Raw genomic sequence first — 20,822 nt, forward strand, 5'->3', positions numbered from 1 at the left:
ATCGCAGGAGACGCAAACTATCCACACAATCTATCGCCCTCTTCTTGAACCTATTAACAGACAGAGCACTCACAACTGACTTTTGCAACCCATTCCACTCATTCACAATTCTCCAAGCAAAACATCTAGTCCTCACACCTTTATTCATCTTCCAGGGATGACCTCTTGTTCTGGCCCCCAGAGCCAAGTACCGAAACATTTCCCCTGCATCAATCCTATAAAACCCTTTAAGCAACTTGAATGTTTCTATCATATCCCCCAACCAACTTCTGCAATCCATACACTTTGAATCTGTTCTCATAGGGAACATTCCACAGACCACTTAACATCTTGGTCTCTTGCCTCTGAATCTTCTCCACTGCTTCCTCATACCCGAGAAACCCAGGAGGCTAGACCTTAGCACAGTAATCCACATGTGGACTTATCAGAGCCTTATAAAAAGGAAAAACAACTTCCTTATCTTGTTAGTATGTTCTTCAATAGCCAAGTAATGTTACTATCTATTTCCTGGAGTACAGTTTCATTACTGTGGTACACAGCTTGTAATCTACTTATTCCAAAATGCATAACTTTACATTTCTCCACCTTAAACTGACATACTGACAGCCTATTTAAATCATCCTGCAAGCTCTCCACATCAGTTAACTAATTTTACATCATCAGCAAACAATTGAACATAATATTTCCTTTCAGGTTATTTCCTATATCATTTATGTACAAATAAACAGTAGTGGTCTCAGCAGTGAACCTTGCAGCACACCACTAGTCACCTGTTTTCGCCTTGATTTTTTCCCCTTCATATACCACTTTTTAATACTGTCCAGCAGCCACCTCTTATCCAAATAACCAGTGTCTTATCCATCCCCATTTGTTCTAACTTGCACAGCAGAATTCCATGTAGTATTCTGTCAAATGCCTTTGCAAATTCAAACAGAATCATTGTATAGCCATTTCCTTTATCCAACTCAGCTGTTACACTATTATAAAAAGTTAGGAAATACTAAAGCATGACCAATCCTTCACAAAGCTGTGTTGCTTCTCATACAGTATCATATTTTTATCCACCCATTCTTGAATTCTCTTTTTGACCAATTTTTCCAGTATTTTTATCACCCCAGGATTTGAAGGGGATAAATTAACTGTGGAAAGGGTACAGAGGCAGATAACAAAGATGGTTTCAGAACTGTGCAATGTTATGAGGATTGGCTGAGGGAATGTGGAGAGTTTGGTAGATGTGATATGATTGAGACTTAAACTGTTGAGAGGTAGTTAGGATTGGTACTGTGGAGTTCTTTTGCTTGGTGGAACAGCAGGGAGCAATGACAAGGGGGGAGGCATCCCTGGAAGTTATGAAAGGAAGCTGTGAGCAAGAGGGTGAGGAGTGATTTCTTTGCATGGAGGGTGGTTGAACCATGGAATGCATTGCCTGATAGAGTGGTGAGAGCAAGAACGGTCAATGAGTTCAAGCAGTGGTATGATAGACTTTGTGTTTCCTAGGAAGGACCTCCTACGATGAGTCTTTTGACTCCATGGAGGACTAAATAATTTGTTTTTGTTTTGAATAGATATTTAGATTTTTTATATATTTAGATTTAGAAGGTTAAAGGATTATACCATCGAAAACATGCCTCACATCCCACTATACTTGAGCTCCCTCCTGACATGGTTGGCAGAATGATTATGAGTTAGCTAGTTAGAACCAAAAGATAGAACACTTCACAAACTTTCTGTCTAGCAGCTGTCTGTAGAACTGCTTTACTGGTGTATCCTTTAACAAGGAATTTTGGGTCTCCATCTCCACAGTATACTTGATAGGTATGATAAACATACTACGGGATCCCTTCCCCCAATTCTCTTTTTGTATACCTGCACATTTGTTAGAGGAGATAGAGAACAGAAGCTAGATATGCCTTTCTCTTGGATGCAGATAGCAAAAACATCATGTTTTATCCATAATTATGGTTTAAGTTTGTGAATGAAGGCTAGGGAATGCTAGGACCTCTCCATTTAAAACTTAGTTAAGGAAAGATGGAGAAATAGCTGTTCCTTCTTTCTGGAGTTAAATTTGCTTGTCATTGAAGGAGCTTTATGAACTATGGCTTGACTATCATTAAGTAGAATATTTGCAAACAAATATTTTACTTAATGAGAGAAATGACTGAAAGTGTCTTCCTTATTGAGAATAGTACATAATCATCATTTATGAGATCTTCAGGGTTTTTTTTTGTCTGTACACACACACACACATAATTTTGAGTTTATAGATGTTTGAGTAATTTTTCTAAATGTTTTTGATTTATAAGTTTTAGCAATATACTAGCCTTTTATAATACAGTTACAAGAGCATTAGATGAGGGAAAGGCATATACTGCCACTTTCCTAGACTTAGCAAAAGCATTTGACAGGGTGCCACATGATAAGCTGATATTCAAGTTGCAGCACATGGGTCTGGATGTCAGATTGGTCAACTGGATTCAGGATTGGCTGTCCAATAGGTATCAGAGTTGTGTATGGTGGAGCAATATCAAAGAGGCAGAAGGTTACAAGTGGGACTCAGTACTGGAACTTATATTGTTTAATCTTTATATCAATGACATTGTCCATGGATTGCAAGGGGATATTCAGTTGTTTGCGGATGATGCAAAGCTGGGAAGGGTTATTAGTAATAGTGCAGATGTGGTAGCCCTGCAAGAGGATTTGAATAAGCTAGATAGATGGGTAAAAGAGTACACTGTGATGAATGTAAAAGAGCTAAGAAGTTGAGAAGGAATACATAGTGTTCATTGTAACAGATTATAGTATAAAATCTATCATGAACACACTTTATTTTTTTAGAAACCATTGTTCTCTTCCCCTTCCCACCTAACACTAGAATGCTTTTGTTGTTAAAACACTGCTGTATTTATTTATTTTTTAGGTTGGATGATGTTCGTACAAGCTGTGATGTGCCTTGCAGTTATATTTACAATGTTATCGTTATTTCTTATCAGCCTAATCCTTATGCGATATCTTCTCAAGTATGAAATTTTAATTCTGGCAACATCTTTCTTGTTGCAGATTATAACTGGTGAGTTTAATCATTGTTTCTCGTTAATATAGAAGTTGATGAAATTATTTTAGGAATTTATTTCAATGGATGTTAATTTATGGATGGAAAATACAATCATTTTTATCTTAATGAATTTTATTCATAATATTGCTTAAGGGTCAAAGCTGTATAACTAAGAGGAGACCTCCACATAGCCTTTAAAGGAATGTGGAGAACTGACCAGGGCTTCTGACCTAATGTCCAATCCTCACCTTCTCGTGGTGCACCCTGTTGGGTATCTACTTGGATACTGAACGAATGAGGATGGGCTGGCAATTTGGGATTTAGCCGACCAAATTGTATTCTTATTGGTTAAACCAAAATTAAAAATGATGGTACGACATGACAAAATTTCATGCTGGCTGGGGCGTCGCCCATTTAAACCAGGCCCCCGTTGTTTTCGCCAGGGAACCAGGGCGAATAGCAAAAAGTCAGCTACTGGAACAAATCTAAAAACAAACCCCAACCCAACATCACCAGAATAAACAAAGATCGGTACTATCAACATAAGAAGCCTGAATGGCAAAGAAATGGAGCTAGCTGAGGAATTAGATAAGTACCAGATCAACATAATAGGGGTGACTGAAACAAAAAAGACAAAAACTGGTGAGATCTTTCTGAGCAATAAATACAAAATGTTATATTCAGGCAATGACAATCAAGGAAAAGAAGGAGTAGCCATAGTATTCAACACAAAATACGAGGCTAATCTTGAATGGCAGTCAGTCTCAAGTAGAGTAATGTGGGCAAATATGAGAATGGGGAACTGGACAATGAGACTTATTTGTGCCTATGGTCCCACAGAAGGTTCTACTAAGGTAGAAGCGGAGGAATTTTTTGAGGCTTTAGAAAAAGCAACTGACACAATGAAAAATGAAAAGTTGATCCTTGTTGGGGATCTAAATAGCAGAGTAGGAAATGATTGTGAGACATACAAAAATATTTTGGGAAAATTTGGAGAAAAGAGCAAAGCTAATAATAATGGCAAATATCTGTTGGATTTCTGCTCAGGACATGGACTGGTTATTACTAACACCATGTTCCAACATAAAAATGTGCACAAATTCACATGGAGAGAAGAGGCTAGGAATAAGAAAAGTCTCATTGACTATGTTATTGTTGATAGTGATGTTTTCTCCCTGGTGCAGGACACCAGAGTGTACAGAGGATTTGAAATTGGAAGTGATCACTATTTAGTCTTGAGCAGGATAAAATTGAATTTCATATTGAAAAGAATAACATGTAAGAAAGTTTTAAAGCGAATAAAAGTTGAGCAGCTCTCAGATGTGAACTGTAGACTAAAATACAGAAAGATTATTGAAGAAAAAATGAAAGAGTTTGAGAACAGGAACCAAACCTTGGAGATTCAGTGGCAAGCCTTCAAGAAAACACTGATTGATTCAGCCAGAGAGGCATGTGGTGAGGTTGTCTGCAAGGATAGAAAAATCAAAACTCCCTGGTGGACACAGGAAGTTAAAGAGGCAGTGAAGGAAAAGAAGAAAGCATATCAAAAGTTCCTGTCATATAAGTCAGCTTGTGCTCGTAGAGAATATAGAGACAAATGCAAGAATGCTAAACACTGTGTAAAACTAGCTAAACAAAAGTCATGGGAGGACTTTGGCAAGAATATAGAAAATAAATATCAAGAAGGTGGCAAAATATTCTGGAGGTTGTTGAAGAACCTTAGGAATGGAGCAAAGAGTGCTGTAAAAGGAATTAGAGATGATAAAGGTGAAATGAAAACAGGAGAAAAAGATATCCTTGAAGTATGGAGTAATTACTTTGAAAAACTGCTAAATGAAGCAAGCAGTGATGACAGCACAGTGGTAAAAAACACTGACCAGGCATGCAGTCAGGAATACATATCCATACTTGAAGTAGAAAAAGCCATCAAAGGCTTGAAATGTGGAAAGGCAGCTGGAGTAGATGATATTCGACCAGAAATGCTGAAGTATGGTGGTATAAGAGTCTTACAGTGGCTGCACTGCATAGTTCAGAAAGCCTGGACAGAGAGACGAATTCCCGATGATTGGAGTAGAGCTCTCATAGTACCCATATATAAAAAGTGAAATAAAACTGAATGTGAGAATTACAGAGGTATTTCCCTACTGAGTGTTCCTGGCAAAATCTATGCAAGTATACTTGAGAAATGGTTGAGAAGAATTGTTGAAGAAAAGCTTGGTGAAGAACAAGCTGGATTCAGGCCAAACAGAGGCTGTCAGGATCAGATCTTCACTTTACGACAAATAGTCTAGAAAGCATGGGAATATAACAAAGATCTGTATTTAAGTTTTGTCGATTTGGAAAAGGCATATGATAAGATGCCAAGAGAGAAGCTATTCAATACGCTGCAATTATATGGTGTCAATGGGGCATTATATCAAGCAATACTTAGTCTTTATTTGAGTTGTGAGTCAGCAGTTAGAATTGAAGGAAGTACAGGAAGATGGTTTAATGTTAAATCTGGTGTGAGACAAGGATGTACATTATCCCCTCTGTTATTCATTATCTATATGGATCACATTATGAAGGAAAGTGGTATTCAACATGATATCAGAATTGGAGATGTTAATATCAGCTCTTTGCTTTATGCTGATGATGTTATATTTCTAAATAAATCTGCTACAAGTCTGCAAGATTCTCTGACTAAATTGAATAGCTGTTGTAATAGATATGGTATGAAGGTCAGCAATAAAAAGACAAAGACAATGAAAATAGGCAGAATCATTGAAAATGTCAACTGTGTTGTGAATGGAGAACCTGTGGAACAAGTAAAACATTTCAGCTACTTAGGCACGATTTTTACTGAAGATGGTAAATTAAATATAGAAATAGACAACAGAATCAGCAAAGCTGGTATGTTGGGAAGTCAATTGAATAAATTCATATGGAATAAGAGAGAAATTAGTTGGAACACTAAATTAGCTGTATACAGGACAGTGTTCAAACCAGTTTTAACTTATGGATCTGAGAGCTGGGTCAGAAGTAAAACACTTGACCAAAGACTAGAGACCGCAGATATGAGAGTCCTGAGAAAGATTAGAGGCGTGAACAGATGGCATCAATGGCAATATCATATTAAAAATGAGGATATTAGGAAAGAACTTGACAATGTCTGCATCCAGGAATGCGTTAGCAGAGCTAATCTCAGGTGGTATGGTCACCTAAACAGAATTGGCGAGGAAAGATTAGCAAAACAAGTGTTCTCTGCCAAGTTGGCAGGAAAACGACCCAGAGGAAGACCAAGATATAGGTGGATTGATACGCTACAAAGTGCCTTAGACGATAGAAATATAAGATCTGATAATGTTTGAGTCTTGACAAGTAACAGACTGATATGGAGGAAAATTGTAGATAGGAAGTTAGTAACGATATAATTTTTTCATGTAGTACTATCATATCCTGTACGCCCCTTGTGGGTACATGGCAGGAATTCGATGATGATGATGATGATATTTGTATTTGTTTTTCATTTTGAGATTTATTCTGATCTAGACCAAATAATTGATTTGATATCTTAAGCATCGAGCATATGGAAGTGAATTAGTTTCTTCCGCCATTTGTTTATCCTGTTCACATTAGCAGCATACACTTAGAAAATTATGCAAGCCTTCAAAAATGTTTGAAAATTATTCAAAATTGCATTTACTGGACATTGTATGCTATCATTGTTTATCAAAATAACAGGAATGTTTTTTTTTAATTCTACAATGGTTTCTTCTGATTTCTTATGCAGAATGCTTCAGGTTGTATCATCTTGTGTAGCATGAATTGTAAGCCTGGCTGGCCAAGTGGTTAGCGTATCCGCTCTCCAGCCAAGGGGCTGCCGGTTCAAATCCCACCATGGGCATGGATGTTTGTGATTGTCTGTGGAAATAGTAGTGGTAGGTGGCATTGGTGTAGTTGTGGTCAGTTGGTGGATTGAGTGGTGGAGAGAGAGTTGTAGAGCACGTGCCCTCTCTCGATGAGTCTTTGGGCTCCCTGGAAGTGTCAAATAATAATAATAAAATTAGCAACTTTAGATTTCTTTATTATTATTGTTGTTGTTCCGGGCAACTCCAAGGTGTCGACAGACTCTTCGAGGGAGGCCCTAACATCATGTCAAGAACAACTATTCTACATTGACACAGTATCTATCATACCTTACCTTGAACTCATTCACAGTCGTAGCACCCACAACAGACTCTGGAAGCTTATTTTTCCTGGAACCATTTTTCCTAGCCCAGTCCTCTAAACTATCCAAATCATCCTGTAAAATTTTGACATCCTGTGCACTCACAATTGCTCTACCCAACTTTGCATCATCAGCAAACAAGTGAACACTTGTTTGCTGATGATGCAAACAAGTGTTCCAATCAATTCCAATCAATGCGACCATAGTTGAAATCTCCCATAATAATTACCCTCCTCCCACTCATTTCTTCTATTTGCTTGTGCATACTGTTACCACCATCTTTTCCATCACCTGGTCTATAGCAGTACCCAATTGTATATTTAGTTCTGCTAGCCACAATCTCACACCAAATGGCCTCAAATGTGCTCTTTTCTCTATCCTGCAATTCAACTTCTATTCTCCTTGGCTGTAGCTCATCAGCTATCATCAACAATACTCATCATCATCATCATCATCATCAAATTCCTGCCATGTACCCACAAGGGGCGTACAGGATATGATAGTACTACATGAAAAAATTATATCGTTACTAACTTCCTATCTACAATTTTCCTCCAAATCAGTCTGTTACTTGTCAAGACTCAAACATTATCAGATCTTATATTTCTATCGTCTAAGGCACTTTGTAGCGTATCAATCCACCTATATCTTGGTCTTCCTCTGGGTCGTTTTCCTGCCAACCTGGCAGAGAACACTTGTTTTGCTAATCTTTCCTCTCCCATTCTATTTAAGTGACCATACCATCTGAGATTAGCTCTGCTAACGCATTCCTGGATGCTGACAATGTCAAGTTCTTTCCTAATGTCCTCATTTTTAATATGATATTGCCATTGATGCCATCTGTTCACGCCTCTAATCTTTCTCAGGACTCTCATATCTGCGGTCTCTAGTCTTTGGTCAAGTGTTTTACTTCTGACCCAGCTCTCAGATCCATAAATTAAAATTGGTTTGAACACAGTCTTGTATACAGCTAATTTAGTGTTCCAACTAATTTCTCTCTTATTCCATATGAATTTATTCAATTGACTTCCCAACATACCAGCTTTGCTGATTCTGTTGTCTATTTCTATATTTAGTTTACCATCTCCAGTAAAAATTGTGCCTAAGTAGCTGAAATGTTTTACTTGTTCCACAGGTTCTCCATTCACAACAGAGTTGACATTTTCAATGATTCTGCCTATTTTCATTGTCTTTGTCTTTTTATTGCTGACCTTCATACCATATCTATTACAACAGCTGTTCAATTTAGTCAGAGAATCTTGCAGACTTATAGCGGATTTATTTAGAAGTATAACATCATCCGCATAAAGCAAAGAGCAGACATTAACATCTCCAATTTTGATATCAGGTTTAATACCACATTCCTTCATAATGTGATCCATATAGATAATGAATAACAGAGGGGATAATGTACATCCTTGTCTCACACCAGATTTAACATTAAACCATCTTCCTGTACTTCCTTCAATTCTAACTGCTGACTCACAACTCAAATAAAGACTAAGTATTGTTTGATATAATGCCCCATTGACACCATATAACTGCAGCGTATTGAATAGATTCTCTCTTGGCACCTTGTCATATGCCTTTTCCAAATCGACAAAACTTAAATACAGATCTTTGTTATATTCCCATGCTTTCTCGACTATTTGTCGTAAAGTGAAGATCTGATCCTGACAGCCTCTATTTGGCCTGAATCCAGCTTGTTCTTCACCAAGCTTTTCTTCCACAATTCTTCTCAACCGTTTTTCAAGTATACTTGCATAGATCTTGCCAGGAACACTCAGTAGGGAAATACCTCTGTAATTCTCACATTCAATTTTATTTCCCTTTTTATATATGGGTACTATGAGAGCTCTACTCCAATCATCGGGAATTCATCCCTCTGTCCAGGCTTTCTGAACTATGCAGTGCAACCACTGTAAGACTCTTATACCACCATACTTCAGCATTTCTGGTCGAATATCATCTACTCCTGCTACCTTTCCACATTTCAAGCCTTTGATGGCTTTTTCTACTTCAAGTATAGATATGTATTCCTGACTGCATGCCTGGTCAGTGTTTTTTATCACTGTGCTGTCATCACTGCTTGTTTCATTTAGCAGTTTTTCAAAGTAATTACTCCATACTTCAAGGATATCTTTTTCTCCTGTTTTCATTTCACCCTTATCATCTCTAATTCCTTTTACAGCACTCTTTCCTCCATTCCTAAGGTTCTTCAACAACCTCCAGAATATTTTGCCACCTTCTTGATATTTATTTTCTATATTCTTGCCAAAGTCCTCCCATGACTTTTGTTTAACTAGTTTTACACACTGTTTAGCTTTCTTACATTTGTCTCTGTATTCTGTAAGAGTAAAAGCTGACTTATTTGCCAGGAACTTTTGATATGCTTTCTTCTTTTCCTTCACTGCCTCTTTAACTTCCTGTGTCCACCAGGGAGTTCTGATTTTTTTATCTTTGCACACAACCTCACCACATGCCTCTCTGGCAGAATCAATCAATGTTTCCTTCAGAGTTTGCCACTGAATCTCCAAGGTTTGATTCCTGTTCTCAAACTCTTTCATTTTCTTTTCAATAATATTTCTGTATTTTAGTCTACAGTTTACATCTGAGAGCTGCTCAACTTTTATTCGCTTTAAAACTTTCTTACATGTTATTCTTTTCAATATGAAATTCAATTTTATCCTGCTCAAGACTAAATAGTGATCACTTCCAATTTCAAATCCTCTGTACACTCTGGTGTCCTGCACCAGGGAGAAAACATCACTATCAACAATAACATAGTCAATGAGACTTTTCTTATTCCTAGCCTCTTCTCTCCATGTGAATTTGTGCACATTTTTATGTTGGAACATGGTGTTAGTAATAACCAGTCCATGTCCTGAGCAGAAATCCAACAGATATTTGCCATTATTATTAGCTTTGCTCTTTTCTCCAAATTTTCCCAAAATATTTTTGTATGTCTCACAATCATTTCCTACTCTACTATTTAGATCCCCAACAAGGACCAACTTTTCCTTTTTCATTGTGTTGGTTGCTTTTTCTAAAGCCTCAAAAAATTCCTCCACTTCTACCTTAGTAGAACCTTCTGTGGGACCATAGGCACAAATAAGTCTCATTGTCCAGTTCCCCATTCTCATATTTGCCCACATTACTCTACTTGAGACTGACTGCCATTCAAGAAGATTAGCCTCGTATTTTGTGTTGAATACTATGGCTACTCCTTCTTTTCCTTGATTGTTATTGCCTGAATATAACATTTTGTATTTATTGCTCAGAAAGATCTCACCAGTTTTGGTCTTTTTTGTTTCAGTCACCCCTATTATGTCGATCTGGTACTTATCTAATTCCTCAGCTAGCTCCATTTCTTTGCCATTCAGGCTTCTTACGTTGATAGTACCGATCTTTAACTCTGGTGATGTTGAGTTGGGGTTTGTTTTCAGATTTGTTCCAGTAGCTGACTTTTCGCTGTTCGCCCTGGTTCCCTGGCGAAAACAACGGGGGATTTTTTAACCGGGCGACGCCCCAGCCGGCATGAAATTTTGTCATGTTGCACCATCATTTTTTATTTTGGTTTAACCAATAAGAATACAATTTGGTCGGCTAAATCCCAAATTGCCAGCCCATCCTCGTTCGTTCAGTATCAAAGTAGATACCCAACAGGGTGCACCACGAGAAGGTGAGGATTGGACATTAGGTCAGAAGCCCTGGTCAGTTCTCCGCATTCCTTTAAAGGCTATGTGGAGGTCTCCTCTCAGTTATACAGCTTTGAATCTTAAGCACCCTCCTCCCCCCATTTTATTCTCCCTGTCATTCCTGAACACACTATACCCATCACATTCAATCCCACTAGCTATATCATCTACTGTCAGCCATGATTCACTAATACCAATAACCTGTGGTCTGGAAGTGCCAACCATGGCCAAAAACTCTTCCTTCTTGTTCCTAATACTCCTAGCATTAGTCTACATGAATTTTAGCCCCAACCCTACCTTGATGAGTTATATTAACTCTGATTTGTTGTCCTTATTCACTCGGGCATATTATATTCATTCATACATTCAACTGCTTCCCTAAGGACTGTATATATACCCCCACCCTTAATAAATCTAGTTTCCCTGATTCTGCACATCCATTATATTCAGCAACACTTTCTCAAGTCTCCTTACACCGTAACCATTCAAATGCAAGCCATCCATCCTATATAGATCCTTTCGCCCATTGAACTCACTCCCCACATCCACAAATTCCACACCACTCGTCATACATAACCCATGCATAAAGTCATTCGCAATTATGGCCCTCCTTTTAAACATTTCACTGTCATACCGTGGCAAAAGACTAATCATTCTAACTCTCTCGCTCTTTTCTTTTGCTACCTCAAACAATTCATTTAGGTCTTCTATCATTTCCATTTTATCTCCTTTCAAATCATTCGTACCTGCCACAACAATCATTTCTTTCACCCTTTCCTTTTGCTCTCTAATAGACTCAGTTACATCCTTTATGGTCGCACCAGGTTGGTACGATTTTGTCAAATCCTCTACTAACACACCTCCTACTAACGAGTCTCCATACAGCACTCTATCCTTCATTTTGTTCATGTTCACATTCATACGCCTATTTTTCCTGTCATGCTTTTTATTATTGGTCGGTTCATTCAGTCGACTTTTGTTCATACGCTCTAGCTGCTGTTTTGCCCTTTGTATCGCACCATTCAACAATGCGATCTCACTCATTGCATCTGTCTCATCTTTTTTATTCTCTGTAAAACCATTAATACTATCATTCACACTTTCTACATTCACACTCTCACAATTCTCTGGTACAATCTCGCCGTTTCTTGTCATATCCCTATTTTCTTCATTCTGAAGTTTGACACAAATATCACACTCACGATCCGAAATACACTTCAATTCCTCATTCTCTCTACATTTTCTACACACATTCAATCCTTTATTATCATCTGACTGCACTCCGCAAAGCGTACATTTCACAGATAGTACACTGAATCATCTCCTTTACATTACTGTTCTTGAAAGAAGATGGCGAACCATCGTTACTGGTCACCATTTTCCTTCATACTGGAGCCATACTTACTGGTAATGTATTTTATCAAATTATAAATTATAAACACCAAAAACACACAAACAGATGCACTAAGATACGCAAGGCAAACGAAACTACGCAATATTAAAGTAAATTTATCAACGATAACTGAAATAATCTAATGTACATAAAAAAATAATGTAAGAAAATAAAAACAATCCAAAAGTGCTGGTTTGTTTTTGTTTTTCATACAACTCATACAAATAATACATACATAATACAGCCTGAATATTACAGGCCATCATCATCAGTGGCAGCAATAGTTAATTACAAAGTAGAACCCAAACAATGGATTAATTTGAAAAAAGATTAATTGATAGATTGTTTTTTTGTGTTAATTGAAGAAACTTCTCATGTCACAAGTATCTCTTAAATAACAATACTCATATGGGCAATTCCATAAGCCAGTTATCATCTTAGTTACCCCTCCCCTCTACTATCCCTTCATAACCCAGGTGACTTCATCTGAGCACAGGTCCAGATATGATCCTATCAAAGCTTTGTAAATGGGAGCATAGCTTTTATTTTTTCTTACAAGTTAGTGTTTTCTCTAACAGTGCAGTTATCCAGTATGGTGACTTAATCACCTTAACAGTGTAACCCCTAAATTTTAACAACTCTCTGCTATAATACCTCAAGTCTGAAGTTTTGTTCACTACTTACAGCATATTCCCAATTAATTTGCTACTCAGTTTGCAATGTTCTCCATCAGTATGTATAACCTTGTACTTGTCAGCATTGAACTATGGGCAGACAATGAATGTCATTTGCCCATTGTTCATTTAACTTGCAGGAGTTCTGTATGAATTATATCCCTTATCACTTTCCTCTACTTAGCATCACAGCCAATAACTGGATATCACTCTTGACCATCTCTGGTATCATTAATTTACAAGTTAAACAACAATGTCCTAATTATAGAGCTGTATGGTATGCACTCCTAGCTACTTTCCTTCTGTTAGATTTGGCGCCTCCATTACATCACTTTCTGATAGTTGTCAGTCAACTACTGTCCTATTAACCAAAGCAACTTCCCTTCCTGTGAAGCACCTGTTCATGGTGGAGAGGACCTCCTAGTGATGGTATTGACCATTTTCATTCTTCCTCTTTTTTTCTTTGCTTTTCTTCCTGTATTCTTTGCTCTACATCTCTGAGTTCTTTTTTTACTATCCTTTCTTAAAGACCACCATCACTGGGATCCAATGCCCTGCCACCATGTTTGCCGTGCGATGCAGCCTGTGGAAATCTGGAAAGGGGAAGATCCTCGTAGCCTTTCACTATTTTGGTCTCTGCTTTGGCAAGATGGGTGGTCCTGGATGGTGGAGCCAGGATCAGTTGGCTAGTGGGCTTGCCTACAAGGATCAACAGTGTTTCAGTAAGTCTCTCATCCGTATGGTCCTGGGTCAGAGTTCAAGGATGGTGCTGGTATAGCATCCATTCCTGAGTGCAGTCATTGCTTGCCGATCACTGGGCATCCACGTGTGGCTCTGTGATGGATGGGGGAGCTTTGGCACTAAACCAAACCTCTTGAACATGAATTCTTCATCCTCAGATGAAAAATTCATGCTCAAGGTGTTTCTTGAGGCCCTAACAAGGTCCCAACCAAGTGTTGATTGATACCATAGATACTGCATTTGGTAACAGAAGAGAATATGTGATACCATTACAAATGTACCAGTGTTTCTGATCATCCACGCAACAGGGGAAAAGCCAATAGAGAAAATGTTGCCTTTCTTTATTTAAAAGGTTTAGAAGGCAGGATCTCCCAAAACTGTTAACCAATTATGTTCTAGTGATATCCTTGTGGAAACATCATCTGAGAAACTGCTGAGAATAACATCAATGGGTGGAATACCAATCACATAACAGCTCATAAAATACTCAGTTCTTGTAGAGGAGTGATATCAGAATAGGATTTCCTTGATGTTTCTGATGAAGACATGTTCAGAGCTTAAAGGCCAGGGAGTGGACAGGTGTGAGGTGCATCATGATATATAAGAATGGTCACCTGGTTCCTACCAGGAACATCATCCTTACTTTTAATACACCTAAACCTCCAACATCTGTAAAAGCAGGGTATCTCAACTGTCTTGTTAGACTGTACATCTCTAATCCACTAAGATACTTTAAATGTCAGAAATGTGGGCATGCCCAAATTGCCTGTTGTAGCTCTGCCACCTGCACTCGATGTAGTAGTAAAGAGCATGATAACAAATCTTTCTCTACAAAGAAAGCTAAATGTGTCAGCTATCAGGGAGAACACCCAGCCTACTCCTGTGCATGTCAGGGAAAGATGATAAAGAAATACAGAAAATTAAAACAGAACAAAATATATCATGTCAGGATGCACAAAGGAAGTTAGCCACTGCTATACCTGTTCTGAGATCCTCTTATGCTGAGAAGGTGGCAGCATAGAAAATGTCAACAATATCTCAAACACGTATGCCTATTCCACCATTTGATAATTTCGCCATACTTGAACTTTATGATCACAAGTGCCTCTCAGTTCAGTGCATCAATTGCATGTATCTGCTGAAAGTAAATTAAACTTGCCAACTAATCCTGACATAACAGATGTATTAAATATTTTACCAGAGGGAGAGATGGACACTGGTCCTCCATACTTCCCAAACTTGCCTTCAAGATAACCATCTCACTTCTGTAGCAACTGTGTGTGAGAAGCTTTCATTGAGGAACATAGTGCTCCCAACAGTCTCAATGGTAATGGTCTACTTTTGATATAATTAACGATTTTGACCGTATCATCTAGTACTCTTGTCAGCTCAGGTACTAATGATTTTGAAACTGGTACTTCTCTGTGTAGAAAACAATAAGTAAAAACAATTCTGGGGTATTTTTGTTGAGCCAGCATGACAAATGTTACACTTCCCAACATAGAGCAAGCACCATCCATACAAATACTAATACAAGATTGCCAGGATTCATGAAAATTGAAATAATTATTAACAACATCAAAAATATCTTGGCCCTTTGTTGTTTGCAGGAGTGGTTGACAAAATAAAAACTGTTCTGTGATATCTTATAAACAAATTTACTGAATGCTAGAAGTTGATTCATCCAGCTGAATAGCAAACATATCGACTTCTTTAATGTGAGCTATCACTTGCAGCTCAACATCTTGAGACATATCCTCAATATGTCTACTAAAGGTGTTATCTGACATAGGGATTTTTAAAACCTTTTCATATTCCTCACCAAACATGATATTTACAGTTTTACAGCATGCCTGTAAAATTACAGATTTGGTGATTGTGTGAGATTTAATCTTTTTGGCAACTATTTCAACAACAGCATAACTTGCTTCTTGCACTTTTTCCGATATTGTCACAAATTTGTGCCATTTTTGTGCCTGGTGAGTTTCGTTGAGTACTAGTCTTTTGAAATATTCCACTGTTTATTCTCACAAGTGGAAGTGTTTTGACTGTAGATGTCTCTTCATTTTGCTAGGAATCATTGCTTGATTTGTCAGTTTTTTGCCACATACAACACACATGGGACATGGTGGATTATCTTCACTTGAAATAAAGCTGAAGAACAAATAATCTTCATTGTACTGGTGGACAATGGTTTTAGATGTCCTAACATCACTTACTACTTCACTCACATCTAATTTTCATTTTTTAATTAGAAACTTGTCCATGTTGAATGGATTCTTATTTTAAAATAAAATCAACCAAAATCAAAAAAAAAAAAAAATAATGAATTAACTCTTACCAGTTAAAAGAAAATATGGATATCACTTGAAATTACTCGTCTCATAACATTTTAAAAGTACAGCACTCATCGTTTTCACTAAAATTCAACACCGTTGAAATACAGTGAAACAGATCTTACAGAATTGAAACTGATCCAGCTATGTTTGCGAGAAAAATGCTCAAAGATTTCAGTTGTTCACTGATTAAACCTGTCTCGTCTTTATATGGCAACAACTCTACAGTGTAAGCACAGCATATGCTATGATTGTCGCACAACTGGAGGAACCTGTAAACACACACAATGATACATATCTATAATAACAGCTTTAATAAATCTATATTATACCAATATCATAAATTTTATTCACTCTTAACAATTCCATTCAATGCAATATAAACATTATGACTCCTCATATACTTTGTAGGTAAAATGCACACAAAAACTTCTTTTACATCAGTTTTTATTTCATTATGTCAAAATCTTGGGGCACCCCTATGAACCGTTCACAGCACACCAGTTGAAATTCGCTGGTCTATAAGAAGATGTTATTAGTGTATATAGGTAAAAATTATCATTGGAAATTGTCTTTGACAATTTCCAATGATAAAAAATAAAATAAAATAAAATAAAAATGATAAAAAATAAAAGACTGTCTGTGTCTTTTCACAGAATGAAGACACAGCTGAGGAATATAATTACATACTTGTTTAATTGGTCCCAGTATTTTGCTTCTCTTGGTGAGAGCATAATGGATTTATAGGAAGAAGTGTGTGATATTTTATTAGACTATGAGTTAACGAATGTGAAACAGACTGAAGAAATGAAAGATAGCATAAATGAAAGAAATGGAAATGGAACAAAAGCTAGTGTGAGACTGAGGGAGTAAAAGAACACAAGAATGTAGAAGCAAAAGGAAGTACAAATGAGGAAACGGCGGTAAAGTATGGGAGTGACAGAAAGTGAAATTATTGGAATGCAAGATTTGATGAAACAGTTATTCAAAATGAAAAATGAAATGAGGAATATGCAGAGTGATATTAGATTTAGTGGAAGCAAATGAAAGTGTGCAAAAGAATTAAATGAAAGAAAAAGGAGTAAAAGAAATGATGAATGATTTGAGAATGACAGTGTATGGAGATTCCATTGTTAGAGGATTGGTTAATGAGATAGTCTACATAAGGTCTGCTATTCAGTAGCGAGAATTAGCAAGATAATTCATGCTTTGGACATGAGGAGGAAATGAGCAAGATAATTAGTAGTGGTTGTGGGGACAAATGATCAAAGTGGACATAAGGAAAATGTATGAGCGAATATCGGGAGGTTATTGACAAAAGCAAAAGATAACAGCATAGTGGGAAAGGTTGTCAGTGTGTTTCCAAGGCATGACAATGATGAGTTGAGATGGAGAGCTAGAATCATGAATGATATGAGCAGAGCTGTGTGAAGAGAAGGGAATTCAGTTTGTGGATGTATAGTATGTATTTGAGGGAAGAATGGAATTATACAGACGTGATGGATTTCATTTGAATGGCTTTGCAGTGAGTGAACTGGAGAAACTGTTGCTAGATGCGAGTGCAGTGTGTGATGCAAGCAAGAGGTCAGAAGTAAGAGGTGAAGTGAAATATCAGGAGAATGGTATTGAAGAGACAGAAGCACTTGACAATAGAAACAGTAGTATGATAGATGAAGAGAGAACAGAAATGCAAGAGGAACAGGGAAATGTGGGGGGGAGCCTGGGTAGAGAGAGATATATATATGGGAATTATCAGCATAGAAATGGAATAGCTTGGGATGTGGGTGGAGAAGTTGAGACTGAGCAGATGTGTGGTAAGCATAGGTGATTGGACTGGGGTTTGGTGGGGAAATCATAGACAACAAGTGTCTTGGTTAGGACTGGTTATAGACCTAAAAGTGAACTGTAAATGTTAGAAGCATCAGATATAAGGGAGATGAAATGGTTTCACTGATTGAGTTTATTCTTCTCAAAATTGTTGGAATAAGTGAAACATGGTTGAATGAAGATGATATCCTAATGGGAATAGAAATGGAAGAGTATGTTGTTTTTGCACGAGGATAGAAAGGACAAGAAGGGTGCTGCTGATGATAGCAAGGGAATTATGTTCACATAAGGTAGACATCAAAAAAAGGGAAATTATGACAATAGTTTTGAGACGGTGTGAGGTAGAGGTTTCACAGGAAGACATATTTAGTTCATCATCATCAAATTCCTGACATGTACCCTCAAGGGGTGTACAGGATATGATAGTACTACATGAAACATTTACATCATTACTAACTTCCTATCTACAATTTTCCTACAAATCAGTCTGTTACTTGTCAAGACTCCAACATTATCAGATCTTATATTTCTATCATCTAAGGCACTTTGTACCGTATCAGTCCACCTATATCTTGGTCTTCCTCTGGGTTGTTTTCCTGCCAACCTGGCAGAGAACACTTATTTTGTTAATCTTTCCTTGTCCATTCTGCTTAAGTGACCACCATACCATCTGACATTAGCTCTGCTAACGCATTCCTGGATGCTGACAATGTCAGGTTCTTTGCTAATATCCTCGTTTTTAATATGATATTGCTATTGATGCCATCTGTTCATGCCTCTAATCTTTCTCAAGCTCTCATATCTGCGGTCTCTAGTCTTTGGTCAAGTGTTTTACTTCTGACCCAGTTCTCAGATCCATAAGTTAAAACTGGTTTGAACACTGTCTTGTATACAGATATTACTATTATTACGGGCAACTCCAGGGAGTCATTAGACTCATCGAGGACTGATCGAGACTCATCTTTGCATAAAGCAAAGAGCTGACATTAACATCTCCAATTCTGATATCATGTTTAATACTACTTTCTTTCATAATGTGATCAATATAGATAATGAATAACAAAGAGGATAATGTACATCCTTGTCTCACAAGATAATTTAGTGTTCTGACTAATTTCTCTCTTATTCCATATGAATTTATTCAGTTGACTTCCTACCATACCAGCTGTTGTCTATTTCCATATTTAATTTACCATCCTCACTAAAAATCGTGCATAAGTAGCTGAAATGTTTCACTTGTTCCACAAGTTCTTCGTTCACAACACAGTTGACATTTTCAACGATTCTACCTATTTTCATTGTCTTTGTCTTTTTATTGCTGACCTTCATACCATATCTATTACAACAGTTATTCAATTTAGTCAGGGAATCTTGCAAGCTTGTAGCAGATTTATTTAGAAGTATAACATCGTCTGCAGAAAGCAAAGAGCTGACATTAACATCTCCAATTCTGATATCATGTTTAATACCACTTTCTTTCATAATGTGATCAATATAGATAATGAATAACAAAGAGGATAATGTACATCCTTGTCTCACAACTATTACCAGAACTCATTACCAGATTTAAAATTAAATCATCTTCCTGTACTTCCTTCAATTCTAACTGCTGACTTACAACTCAAATAAAGATTGTCTTATTGTGATATGATAGAGAGATTTAAGCCACGAGTGGATTTTATTGGATAATCCAGAGGGGATAGTAAGAAAGCGTAAAAGGCAAGAGTGGAAGAATCAGAGGCCATCCCTGGAAATTATGTAGGGATGTGGTGTGAGGATTAGATTTTTTTACATGGAGAATTGTGGACAAATGGAACTCATTACCAGAATATGATGTTATACAGGGAGTGTTAAGGATTTTAAGATTACCATGATAAATATGTTGTCAGTTGAATAAACCTTCCAAGATGAGTCTGCTGACTCCATGGAGTGTGTGATGATGATAATATATAAATATATATATATATATATATATATATATATATATATATAGTATCATCATTAATATGTTAATGCACACACGCATATTATCTTTCCTTTTATGTTTAAAAACATAGTTTTTTTTGCATGCTGAGTGCTTGGTGAATGGAATACACTGACAGAATGTATGAAATGCAGCGACCAGAAATGGATTTGGGTAACTTAGCTTTCTAAATGTAATCAATCCTTTGGTAAGGCGGATAATCATCTGTGTAGCCAGTAATGTCTGTCAGTGCTCTCTGGCCAGTTTTGCAGAGGAAGAAACCAGGAGTTTCCCCAGAGGAAAATCGGCCACTTACATAGGATTGATTAATTTATCTTCATTTAAAGCCTAATTAAGGCTCCTTACACCTGCAGTATTTGAACCTTGGTATTTCCATTCAATGGGCATTGTTGCCATCATTTATGCTTTTCATGTAGATATAATAATTATATTAGCCATCCCTCCTGATATCATATTCATAGTATGTTTTGAATTCTATAATATATCATATTATAATATTGTAATCATATAATGCATTACTCTTATATGAAGTCAAATTAAAAATAAATAAATATTAGTGTGTTGTACTAATTTAATTTTTTTTTCCCCCTTTATAGCCTTGAACATTTTTCTAGGCATTTCTGTCTTTGGAGGAAAGTGCTATGATCGTTCATGGCTTCAGTATCCCATTTTCAATCACTTGTCATGGGCTTATGGTCTAGCTGTTGTGTCCTTCTTCTTCCATGCATTTTCTGCAGGCTACCTCATAGCTGAAACCTTGAAAGCCAAGGAACGTCGTCGAAGAGCCAATACTCTGGTTTACAACATGCAGCCAAGGTTCTAAACATCCTTTATCATCACTGTCAGTGTTTTGTCACATGCACACACAATGCATGCTTGTATGCCTCATTAAGAATGGCATAGCATT

General features: G+C 37.1%; 1 protein-coding gene and 1 long non-coding RNA gene across 7 annotated transcripts in view; one reads left to right on the plus strand and one right to left on the minus strand.

The window, feature by feature from the left end:
- The window catches only part of LOC150106856 (uncharacterized), a 72,137-nt gene that overhangs the window by 23,111 nt on the left and 28,204 nt on the right, over positions 1 to 20,822 (plus strand). For both annotated transcript variants that reach the window (XM_090393359.1, XM_090393360.1), the window contains exons 3-4: positions 2,918 to 3,067; positions 20,512 to 20,731. In XM_090393359.1, the coding sequence (XP_090249485.1) occupies positions 2,918 to 3,067; positions 20,512 to 20,731 (370 nt within the window). The remainder of the gene's footprint in view (positions 1 to 2,917; positions 3,068 to 20,511; positions 20,732 to 20,822) is intronic.
- The window catches only part of LOC150106857 (uncharacterized), a 192,931-nt gene that overhangs the window by 20,787 nt on the left and 151,322 nt on the right, over positions 1 to 20,822 (minus strand). For all 5 annotated transcript variants that reach the window (XR_016548375.1, XR_016548374.1, XR_016548372.1 and 2 more), the window contains one exon: positions 16,110 to 16,376. This is a non-coding gene — a long non-coding RNA (uncharacterized LOC150106857). The remainder of the gene's footprint in view (positions 1 to 16,109; positions 16,377 to 20,822) is intronic.

This window comes from Typopeltis vanoorti, chromosome 5 (assembly GCF_054136105.1).
Source record: "Typopeltis vanoorti isolate ZY-2024b chromosome 5, IOZ_Tvanoo_1.0, whole genome shotgun sequence".
Lineage (NCBI taxonomy): Eukaryota > Metazoa > Arthropoda > Arachnida > Uropygi > Thelyphonidae > Typopeltis > Typopeltis vanoorti.